Source organism: Nicotiana sylvestris, chromosome 1 (genome assembly GCF_000393655.2).
Source record: "Nicotiana sylvestris chromosome 1, ASM39365v2, whole genome shotgun sequence".
NCBI classification, from domain to species: domain Eukaryota; kingdom Viridiplantae; phylum Streptophyta; class Magnoliopsida; order Solanales; family Solanaceae; genus Nicotiana; species Nicotiana sylvestris.
Window position 1 is genome coordinate 68,672,060 of NC_091057.1, and position 12,244 is coordinate 68,684,303.

Here is a 12,244-nt window from a genome sequence, read left to right on the forward strand (position 1 = left end):
CACCAATATGCCAATTCAACTATGGCTAATCAATCTATCTTCTTCCAATTTATCCTTGATTGCCTTAGAAATAATAATAACTCCATTCAACACATAACATACCCTATCTACACTCATCCCGAGTGACCTTGAATCACGAGACCACACTGTCTCTAATCCCACGAACCGTTTCATACCTCCCTTGTGTGCACATTTGCATCCTTAACCAGTAATTCTGATAATACCCCTACGAATCCGAAGTTTTTTCTCATTTTCCTCCCAAATGCTATATACTGTGAGTCAAAACATCATAGAACATTCTGGGCCTCTTCTCATAATCTGCTAGAAAAGATTGATTCTTAACCGTACTTGTAGGCTCGAAATCATTATGCACCACACTTTAACTTTTGAATTCACTAGGACCGTTGTTGAAAGCCACCCGCTCTGACTAGTCGTCGAATATAATCAACTCCATGATTTTTCTAGCACATGCATACCCTCACGACGAAGCACCCGACAAAATCACTTCCCTTGAAACCCACACTTATACAAGGCATAAATCCTGAATCCTTCCCCACGTCTGAACATGAGCCAATAAGGCAAAATATAGCACACCTTTAATAATTCCTTTGCTCAAATCACCCCTTATATTACTCTCCCTTAGCTGAAATAACCCGTCAATATGCTAATAACCGGAAATCTCATGAATAGACGACCATGCAATCCAACCGTAGGCGGTGCAAATCTCCCACTTAGCTTGAAGCCACTATTACACAACTCTGGAACCCACCAAGATTCCTTCTCTCCTATTGACATGACTTTGCACAATCAAACCGCTAGATTCCTTGAAACCCTCCCGTTAGCGCTTCATGAACACTCTGAATTCCCATCAATAACCCCATATTCAATCTATACCGGATGGCCAGTAAAATCCTTCACAGAAGCTTCGCCAACCACGCGTGCTCACATGGGATAACCCAACTATGGAAATTACCTACCGACACCTTCCAACGCTGCTGCACAGGGTACAATCACTGCGACATTAATAACCCCTTCTGAGTCCGAGCTCACTCTCTAGCTGCACAAGTCCATTCACCCCTCGTGGATATCAATTAAATGTGCGACAACACCCTTCCAATTCAAAGTTATGTTGTATCCTTCTTCATTCCAAGCAGCTCCTTCCTGTTATATCAAATCTCCTGCCGCATAATAGCCCATACTTCAAATTAAATCTGTAGACCCCAATAACTAATAACTAAAATTCCCCAAATCATTCCAAACTCTCCTTAAGGTGCGTAGTCATCTTACCACAATGCCCCTATGCAACTTCGCCACTCTCCCACTTTGGTAGAACTCATCCCTTTAATCAACTATTCGGCCTTTGCTTCTTATACCTGGCCTTCTAGAAATTTTAACCACCGCCTGACACTTCCCACATGTCCTTCTTCATCCTTTGCTACTCAGTTGTTGCCTTAATAAAATCAACCTTCGTAGAACTTGAACCCACAAATCGCTACTAACTTTAAACCTTTCCGGAGATCATCTTTCTTCAGCCATCGACAACAGGAACACCGATTCAAACCCGAACCACCGCACCACGCGATCTCTGACAGTCGTTTCTCCAATATTATTTCACAATATCTTACCCCATAGGTGAATTGCAGAAGACCATAATACCAGCGAACTTAACACATACAATCGAGGACGACGACACTACATCGCAAATGAAAATTCCACCACGCTCGAAAATACCAAGTCTTGTTACGCCATTACCCCAAATCTGGACATTCATAGGCCAATTGCTTTTCCTCCACCGGAAATGAAATATTAGATCTCTAAATCGTGCATTGAGTAGACTTCCTTTCAAATTATTCACCGCCCAACACATAGGCAAGTATCCTACCATCAAGTAATTACTGTGCGATAACCAATTGTGAGCATTATAGAAACCTGTGCATAGCCTCCAAGCTCTTAGAAGTACCACTACCGAGTTGAAACGATAGAAAAATCCTTCCCCAAGGCGAGGAAAATAGCCCAACCAACTATACCGGGAGAAACATCCCACACCATATCTGTAGTACCATTACAATTCTTCAATTATCGATTTATAACCAGTGGTTCGCATCACATAAGATTGAGTAGGAGGGAAACAAGGGCATAAGCCTCAAGAAATCAAATCGCACGATGAGGAATCAAGAAGGGAAGTACTCCTAACAGCCTTGTAGCCTCCCGAAGATAAGTACAGACGTTTCTGTACCGATTCGCGAGACTATACTAGACTTGCTCATGACTCGTGAGACCTAAGGGAACCAAGTGCTCTGATACCATGTGTTCATGTCCCAAAATCCACTAAGAGTCATGATGGCGCCGGACACCATTATCAGGCAAGCCAACCAAAATACTTAATTAAATCCTCATTTAAAATATTTCAAAATCACTTCTTTTATAAGTTTAAATAGTACATCACAAATTCCTCTAAATAAATAATGAAACATTTAACAACTTTTAAAATTTCTGAATAAACCCATAGACATCCCAGAACCCGGTGTCACAAGTGCATGAGCAATTTCTAAGAAATAATGTAATATAACAACCGTCCGGAATGCAATATTGGACAAAAAAATACAGTAATCTGAAAGAGACTTGCTGGCTGCTAGTCGTCTTGGAAATGCAGCTCACCTAAGTCTCTATATCAACCATGCAGCTACACTCACTAGGCCCCTAGAGATGCATGTGTATGTGCAACAAAAATGCACAGAAGTGTAGTATGAGTATGAAAACAACGTGTACCCAATGAGTATCCCGTCTAATCTCGAAGAAGTAGAGACGAGAGGTCAATTTCGACACTTACTAGTGGTTCAATAATGATATATTATTAATGCGAATAATCATGGATTTATTATGAATGACAGTAATTTCAAATAAGTCACGAATAGGTAAATGTTCCTTTTTATATTAAAGGTCTCCGGATTCATAATCCATTAGTTTTCAATTATCTCAAGTCGGGGTGAGCAAATATCAATATCAATAAATCTCAAGGCATGCAATACAAGCATGCGCAAATCATGCCGAGGTCATACGGCCTGATCCAACAATATTTAAATTTTGCACCGCCGAGGGTCGAACGGCATGAACCATAGATGCACATATTACCCCGCTCGCGAATCATACATGTGACGCGGTCAAATATAAATAAATACAACAATCAGTCAATCAATAATTCATCAAGGAACAATTATCCAAGGAAAAGCCAATTCTCTTCTAACAATTCAAGAAAATGAAGTTTAATCTTTTTAGAAATTCATTTACTAATTCGATGTGATTTAAGCAAATCAAACTGTCAATAAGATTACAAATATTCCAAATATAGCATGCTTTGGGTCCTAAACTACCCGGACTTAAACATAATAGTAGCTATGCATGTACTCTCGTCACCTCGTGCGTACGTAGCCCCCACAAATAGGAACACATAACCAATTAACTCACCTATGGGGACAATTCCCTCTTACGAGGTTAGAAAGGAGATTCACCTCGCCCCGAAGATCCATAACCGACATTCCACGCTCTTCCGAAGACTCACATCGAGGCACAATGCTCCAAAACTAGCCAATAATTATGCAAATCCATTAATGTATGTTCAATTACTCATTACAATCCAATTTATAATAATTCCTAACCCCGATCGAAAAGTTGACAAAAACGCCTTCGGGCCCATATGCCCGGATTCCGAAAATTTTCGAAGATGAGGTTTACCCTTGAACTCACGAACTCAAATATATGATTTTCTCTTAATTCCATACCCAAAATCGTGGTCAAATTCAAAGAATATCAATTTTCTAGGTTTTCCCTCAAACCCCAAGTTTTCTACAAATTTCCATGTCACAATCCGTATATAATCATGTATTTAACGCAAAACTAGCATAAATTACTTACCTCATGCTTGGTGGTGAAAATGGCACTTCAAAGCTGCTCCAAAATCGGCTCCAATGGAAGAAAATGGGGTTGAAATGAACCCAACCCCCAATTTAAAAGAACCTCATTGCCTCCAGCATTTCCGCACCTGCAGTCCCTTGACCGCTTTTGCGATTCCGCAGGTACGAGCCACTTTACCGCTTCTGTGGTTTCCTCCAGACTCCCCTTTTCCGCTTCTATGCCTCGTCCACTACAGGTGCGATCCCGCTTATGCGGCTCCATGACCACATCTGCGGTCTCTTCACTTCTTGGTAAAACCGCATCTACGGGTCTTCTGACCGCTTATGCGGCGCCGCACCTGTGGCCCAAATTTCGTAGGTGCGGTTATATCAGCAACCCGCAACTTCAGCCCTTTTCAAAAATCTCATTTTCGATTTGTTAACCGCCTGAAATCCACCCGAGTCCCTTGGGACCCCAACCAATCATACCAACCAGTCCCAAGACACATTACGGACTTGCTTGAGGCCTCAAATCATATCAAACAACGCTAAAATCACGAATCGACCTCCAATACAAGCTCTATGAACTCTAGAACTTCCAACTTTTACTTTCGATGTTTAAACCTAGCAAATCACGTTCGATTAACCTCAAATTTTACACACAAGTTATATTCGACATTACGGACCTACTCCAACTTTCGGAATCGGGTTCCGACCCTGACATCAAAAAGTCCACTTCCGGTCAAACTTTTAAAAAAAACCTTCAAATTTCTATCTTTAGCCAAGTGACTACATAATGACCTACAGACCTATGAATTCACTTCCGATTGCGCTCCCAACTCCAGAATCACCATACGGAGCTACTCCCAAACTCGTAATCCCAAACGGACATCGATAATACTGAAATGCACTTGAAGCCAAACATATGAAATTTCTTCCAAAATGCTAACTTCCACAATAGGCACTAAAATGCTCCCGGGTCATCAAAAATCAGATCTGAGCATATGCCCATGTCCGAAATCAGCATACGAACCTACTAGAACCTTCAGATGCCGATTCCGAGGTCGTTTACTCTAAATTCCAATCTTAGTTAATTATTCCAACTTAAAGCTTCTAAAATGATAATTCTCTTTCCAAATCAACTCCGGACTTCCTGAATTTCAATTCTGACCACGCGTACAAGTCATAATACCTGAAATGAAGCTGCTCATGGCCTCAAACTGCTGAATGGTGTGCTAGAGTTCATAACGACCTATCGGGGTCGTTACTGAAATATACAGAGAGTTCTAACTTAAAGTCACACAAGGTAGAATAATATTAATTCTTCCCTTTTAAATCACTATAATACTAACAACTCGGCAGGGTAGGAGGTAATGACTCAACGTAGTAAGTTTACTTTGAAAAATTAGTCCACCAGAATAACCGTATTAGGAAAAGAGCTCAAGAAATGATGGCAAAATAATAAGTCGATGACAATAACTCAATCCGCAGAACTCAGTGAAACCAGAAATACAAATTATCAAAGTCTCGCAAAGAGGAACTAAAGCCAATATAGTAAAACATGAGACACCAAACTCAACGTAGTAAGTTTACTTTGAAAAATTAGTCCACCAGAATAACCATATTTGGAAAAGAGCTTAGGAAATGACGGTAAAATAATAAGTCGATGACAATAACTCAATCCGCAGAACTCAGTGAAACCAGAAATACAAATTATCAAAGTCTCGCATAGAGGAACTAAAGCCAATACAGTAAAACATGAGACACCAAAATACAAGATATGTTACGGCACGCAATCCGATCCCACCATATAATATCAATATCATAAGTCACCCTTATTCCACCATATCTATTCACCCTTATTTCACCTGTTACGGCGTGAAACCCGATTCGACCGTACAATATCGATATCATAACAATAAACATAATGTGTTGCGGTGTGCAATCCGATCCCACCATATAATATCAATATCATAGTTCTCTCTTATTCCACCATAATAATCCACCTTTATTTCACTTGTTGCGGCGTGCAACCCAATCCCACCATACAATAACAATATCACAATATAAATATCCTTCCTTATTCTACCACCTTCGTTATTTCACCTGTTGCGGTGTGCAACCCGATCCCCTGTACAATAATTTAAATCAACAACAAAAATTCAATAACTCAATTTACAAGAATTTCTATAACCAAGAGTATGAGTACAGGACCACAAGGAAATCACGTAAAAATCAAAGGAAATCAACAACCTTTACAAAATAACAGGACATGTAAGGCACGTGATAACTACACAGGAAATCACAATAATTTGGACATGTAGCATATATGTATAGAGTCACAGAGGAACTCACAATTAAGAAGTAACAAAACAACAAGGAAGGCTATAACTTCAACTAAGGCAAATAAGGGCCGAACAACGAGTAAGATGTAAAACGTGCAAACGACATCATATAGAGCATGTAAGAGTAGCCTAATAATAAGATACCACATATTATGACAATTTAACCAAAGGCATGGAAAGAGACTAGACAATCTAACCGGTCAATACCCACTCATCACCTTGTATACACGGCTTTCACATATCAAGATAGCACAATTGACTCAATTCCTAAAGCGCGGTTTCCCCCACACAAAGTTAGACAAGATACTTAACTCAATTCGGCAAACTCAATACTTAATTTACCTTTTCCTTTACCAATTCACCATCACTCTGTCCAATCTAGCCAAAGACGACTTAAATACATCAAACAATGTAAGAGAAAACAATTTTAATTAACAAAGCTATGGTCCTTATACAATTTGCAAAAAGTCAACAAAAAGTCAACTCCTAGGGGCCGCACCTCGGAACCCGATAAAATTTTCAAAACCCAAACATCCATTTCTATACGAGTTCAACAATACAAAAATTATCAAGTTCCAATATTATTTGGTCCTTCAAATCATCATTTTTCGTTTTTGAAAGGTTTTACAAATTTTCCCCAAATTTTCCTTTAGATTCTCATGAATTTGATGTTAAATCTAAGATATAATCACAAAATATAGTTGAAAATTTATTAGTGGCACTTACCAAATGATTTGATATAAAAATCCTCTTTCAAAATCACCCACTCTCGGATCTAGGGTTTAAAATATGATAAAATGAAGCTAAGATTCAGAATGCCTAGCTTTTAGCAGGCTGCAGATGTCACATTTGCGACACTAGGTTCGCAAATGCAAACTCACAAAAGCGAAGACTGAAAAATCATGTCTCTATCGCAATTGCGATGAAACAGTTCCCAAATGCGAAGATGAGGCCTTTGCAAATGTAACGACCCGACCAGTCCTTTTAAGAATAACGGTCTGATCTCCTATTAACTATTTTCCCCGTGTTTGTTTCTACTATCGTGAGTTGCCAGGAGGATTTATTTGGAGTTTTGGAGAGTTTTGGGGACACTTAGTCCCTAAATGAGAGTTTAAGCTTTAGAATTTGGACCGTAGTTAGAGTAGTATGAAGAAGGCCTTGTAAAAGAATTCTGTCAGTTCGATTAGCCCCGTTGGGTGATTTTGGGCTTAGAGGCGTGTTCAGATTGTGATTTGGAGATCCGTAGCTTATTTAGGGTTGAAATGCCAAAAGTTGATTTTTTTTAAAGTTTTCGGTTTGATAGTGAGATTTTGATCTAAGGGTCGGATTGGAATTCCGAAAGTTGGAGTAGCTCCGTATTGTTGAATGTGATGTGTGTGTAAAATTTTAGGTCATTCAGACAAGGTTTGATAGACTTTTTGATCGAATGCGTAATTTGAGAATTTTTGGGGTTCTTAGGCTTCAATCCGATGTTAACTTGGTGTTTTGATGTTGTTTTGAGCGTTCCAAAGGTTGGAACAAGTTCGTATGATATTTTAGGATTGTTTCGAAGGTTTGCTTGAGGTTCCGGGAGCCTCAGGTGAGTTTCGAGTGCTTAACAGAAGTTGAATTGGACTTAGGAAAATATGGAGTTGGCTGAACCTGTCATAAACGCACCTTTGTGTATTGGACCGCAGGTGTGGCACCACAGAAGCGGTTGAAGTACAGCAAATGCGGTTTGAGGCGAAATGGGATTTGACCGCAGATGTGGCCTAGTCACCGCAGAAGCGGTACCGAATCTGCAGAAAGGAAGTTAGAGGTGCAGAAATCTCCGTTTAATGAATAGTCGCAGGTGCGACTTGGTGTACGCAGAAGTGGGACCGCAGGTATGGTCCCAGAGCCGCAGATGCGGTTTCACTGGTCAGAAAAGGGGCAGAATCAAGGGTTTAGTCTCAAAACCTTAGAAATTGGTTTGGGAGCTCGGGATTGGCGATCTTGAGAGGGATTTTCTACTGGGTGTTTTGGGTAAGTATTTCTTACTCGGTTTTGATTAATTTCCATGAATCTATGCTTAAATTCATCCTTTGAATTCGAAATTGGGGTGAAAACTTGGAGAAAAATTTGAAAAGTTCCTAGGTCTAATTTTGGGGTTTTGATTTAGATTTTGATGTCAGATTGGAATAATTTTTGTATAAATGAACTCGTGAGGGTATGGGGATTCTGAATTTGTAAATTTTATCCATTTCTGAGACTTGGGCTCGGGGGCATTTTTGTCATTTTTCCTAATTTCATGTATTAGCTTAGAATTAATTAGTTAAATCAGTTACTTGAAGTTATATTTACATTATGCAATTGATTTTAATAAATTTGGGCCATTTGGAGTCGAGCACTCTTGGCAAGAACATGGTTTTGGGTTTATTTTTGAGCCAGTTTGAGGTAAGTGGCTTGCCTAACCTTGTGTGGGGAACTCCTCTTCGGATTATTATTGTTGATATTTGAAATGACTTGTACGTGAGGTGACGAGTGCTTACTTATGCTAATTGTCGAAAATCCTATTTTCATTGAGTAACTATAATTGTGTTTCTTTTCCTGTTTATACTACTAGCAATTTAAGCCTGATGTTAGCTTAGGGAAGCATGTCTAATTGACTTAATTGCTTTACTTGCTGAAACTGCCTTATTTTGATTATGTGCAGCATTCTAGGTTAGAAATATATATTTTGCCTTGGTACAAAATTTGAATTGAATTGAGTATTCTTCGTGTTGCTACTGTGTTTACTTTGGGAATACGGGACGGTATCCCTGGAGATCCCCCTGCCTAATTATTTTGGGACTACAGATTTGTTTTCCGTGATATCCCATGCACATATACATTGATTTGGACTGTTGTGCAGGATACCGAGAGATCCCCATCACGTATATTGAGTATACTAAGAGATCCTTGGGATACCGAGAGATCCCCTGCACGTATATTAAGGATACTAAGAGATCATCAGGATACCGAGAGATCCCCAACATGTATATTGAGGATACAAATATATCCTTGGGATACCGAGATATCCCCAGCACATATATTGAGGATACTAAAAGATCCTCGGAATACTGGGAGATCCACGGTTGTTATCTCTATGTTGAGTTGTATTCCTTCTATGATTATTTTGTCTCTATTATAGTTGTTGTTGTTCTTATTATCCTGTGTTACTTCATACTGCTAACATTTAATTATATTGTCGTATTCTATACTTTTTTACCTCATTTTTTAGTAATAATCAGTAGGGCCCTGACCTTCCTCGTCACTACTCGACCGAGGTTATGCTTGGTACTTACAAAGTACCACTGTAGTGTACTAATGCCCTTTCTGCACATGTTTTTCATGTGCAAATCTAGTTACTTCGACTTAGTCCTACTACCCTTGAGGCGATCCTGCAGAGACTTCAAGGTATATCTGCCGCGTCCGCAAATCGAGGAGTCCCTTTTCACTCTCTCTTATAGTTTAGCCCTTCTGTATTTACTTTTATTTAGACATTATGGAGTTAGACACTTGTAGTCATTCAAAAGCTAGTGATTTCATGAGATTTCGGGTTTTGGGAAATGTAGTTTCAGTTTGAGATCTTGTATTAGTATATGCCAAGTGGCATCTTAAACACTTCTATATTTGCTTATCTTCAGTTTTATTAGTTTTTCCATATTTTGTTCTTTTTCCGCAATTGTTAGGCTTACCTAGTCGTAGAGACTAGGTGTCGTCATGACAGTTCACGAAGGGCGAACTTGGGTCATGACAAGTTGGTATCAGAGCTCTATGTTCATAGGAGTCATGAATCACAATCCGGTTTATTAGAGTCTCGCAGATCAGTGCGGAGACGTCTGTACTTATCTACGAGAGTCTATGTAACTGTTAGGAAAATTCCACTTCATTGATTTCCTTGTCGTGCGAGATATTTGATATCACAATCCTAAACTTTTTTCTTCTATTCTCTCAAAGATGGTGAGGACATGTGCTACCAGAGATGATCAGGCACCCGCGCCCTCTACTGGGGCCGTCAGAGGTTAGGGTCGGGGGAGAGGCTGAGGACGTGCATGTGGTGCAGCCAGAGTACCCGTGAGAGATGCCACCGAGGTGCCACTAGCAGTTCCAGCCGGAGTCCAGGAACCTAATACACCTACTGCTACTACTACTCCAGCTCTCCTAGATACCCTTGCATAGTTCATGAGCATGTACACCACTCTGGCTCAGGCAGGGTTGCTTCCCCTTGCTGCAACTACATCTCAAGCCGGGGGAGGAGCACAAACTCTCACCGCCCATACTCCGGAGCAGCGAGTGCATGTTGACCAGGTCCAAGAGATTATTCCTATATAGCTTGCTGTCCCAGATCAGCCTGAGGATAGGGCAGCAGCTTTCGAGGACGAGCACCTAAGGCTTGAGAGGTTCAAGAAGTACAAGCCTCCTGTATTCAGTGGTCTAGCATCAGATGATGCTCTGGAATTTCTAGATAAGTGTTACTGTATCCTCCATAGCATGGGTATATCCGGATCGAGCAAGGTTTCCTTCACTACCTTCCAGCTTCGAGGAGCCGCCTATGAGTGGTGGCGTACCTATAAGTTAGACAGTCCAGATGAGGAAGCTTTCCTGACTTGGACTCAGTTTTCAGATATGTTCCTGAGAGTGCATGTTCCTCAGATCCTCAGAGACACACGACACGCGGAGTTTGAGCATTTGCGCCAGGGTACTATGACTATCTCGGAGTATGCTATCCGTTACACTAGCTTGGCTAGACATGCCATGGCCTTTGTTTCTACTATTCGCGAGAAGGTTTGCCAGTTTATTGAGGGGCTTATTCCCAGCATCAAGTCTAGCATGGCTCGTGAGTTGGAGATGGCTATTTCTTATTAGTAGGTGGTGAGCATTGATAGGAGGATAGAGGGTATGCATGCTCGAGATAGAGAGGAGAGGGAGGCCAAGAGGTCTCGAGAGTCGAGCCATTATTCTAGTGCCCGTGCTCCAGCTGCAGTTCGTCGTGATAGGGGTTATATGAGTCGCCCCATTCATTCAGCTCTTCTAGAAGCCAATGGTATTCCGGCTCCTCCTAGGCCTCAGGAGCCTTATTATGCACCTCCAGTATCTAGTGCGCCTCCTGTGCGGGGTGCTTTCAGAGGCTAGTCTAGTAGACCTGGCCCGAGTTAGTCACAACCGCCACATCCTCCTAGAGCTTGTTTTGAGTATGGTGACACACGCCATGTTGTGAGGGATTGCCCTAGACTTTGGAGGAGTGCACCTCTATAGACTTATCAACCACAACATGCCCCATAGAGTTCTCAGGCTATGGTTACAGCTCCAGTTTCTACCCACCTGCTCAGCCAGCTAGAGGTAGAGGTCGGGGAGGTAGAGGTCTCCCTAGAGGGGGAGGCCAGGACAGATATTATGCTCTTCCTACCCGTATTGAGGTTGTCGCCTCCGATTCTATCATTACAGGTATTGTCCTGGTTTTCCATAGAGATGCATCGGTTTTATTCGATCCAGGCTCCACCTATTCTTATGTGTTTTCTTATTTTGCCCCGCATTTGTGTGTATCTCTGGATTCTTTGAGTTCCCCTGTTTATGTTTCTACTACTGTGGGAGATTCTCTTGTTGTGGACCATGTTTATCGGTCGTGTGTGGTTGCTCTTAGTGGTTTTGAGACCAGAGCCAATTTATTATTGCTCAGCATGGTAGATTTTGATGTTATTTTAGGCATGGACTGGTTGTCACCCCATTATGCTATTCTTAATTGTCACACCAAAACTGTGACGCTGGCTATGCTAGGTGTACCGCGAGTAGAGTGGAGGGGTAGCTTAGATCATACTTCTAGTAGAGTTATTTCATTCCTTAAGTCTCAACGAATGGTTGAGAAAGGGTGTGACGTGTATCTAGCTTATGTGAGAGATATCAGTATTGATACCCCTACAGTTTATTCAGTCCTAGTTGTACGAGATTTTTCTGATGTGTTTCCAGCTGATCTTCCGGGCATGCCACCCAATAGAGATATTGATTATG

General features: G+C 41.0%; 1 protein-coding gene across 1 annotated transcript; it reads left to right on the top strand.

Annotated features, from left to right (window-relative positions):
* Positions 1 to 10,195: 10,195 nt before the first annotated feature.
* On the top strand, positions 10,196 to 11,104 carry LOC138871023 (uncharacterized). Its single transcript, XM_070148872.1, has 2 exons — positions 10,196 to 10,259; positions 10,584 to 11,104. The coding sequence occupies exons 1-2, from the start codon at positions 10,196 to 10,198 to the stop codon at positions 11,102 to 11,104; spliced, it is 585 nt and encodes a 194-aa protein (XP_070004973.1).
* Positions 11,105 to 12,244: the final 1,140 nt, after the last annotated feature.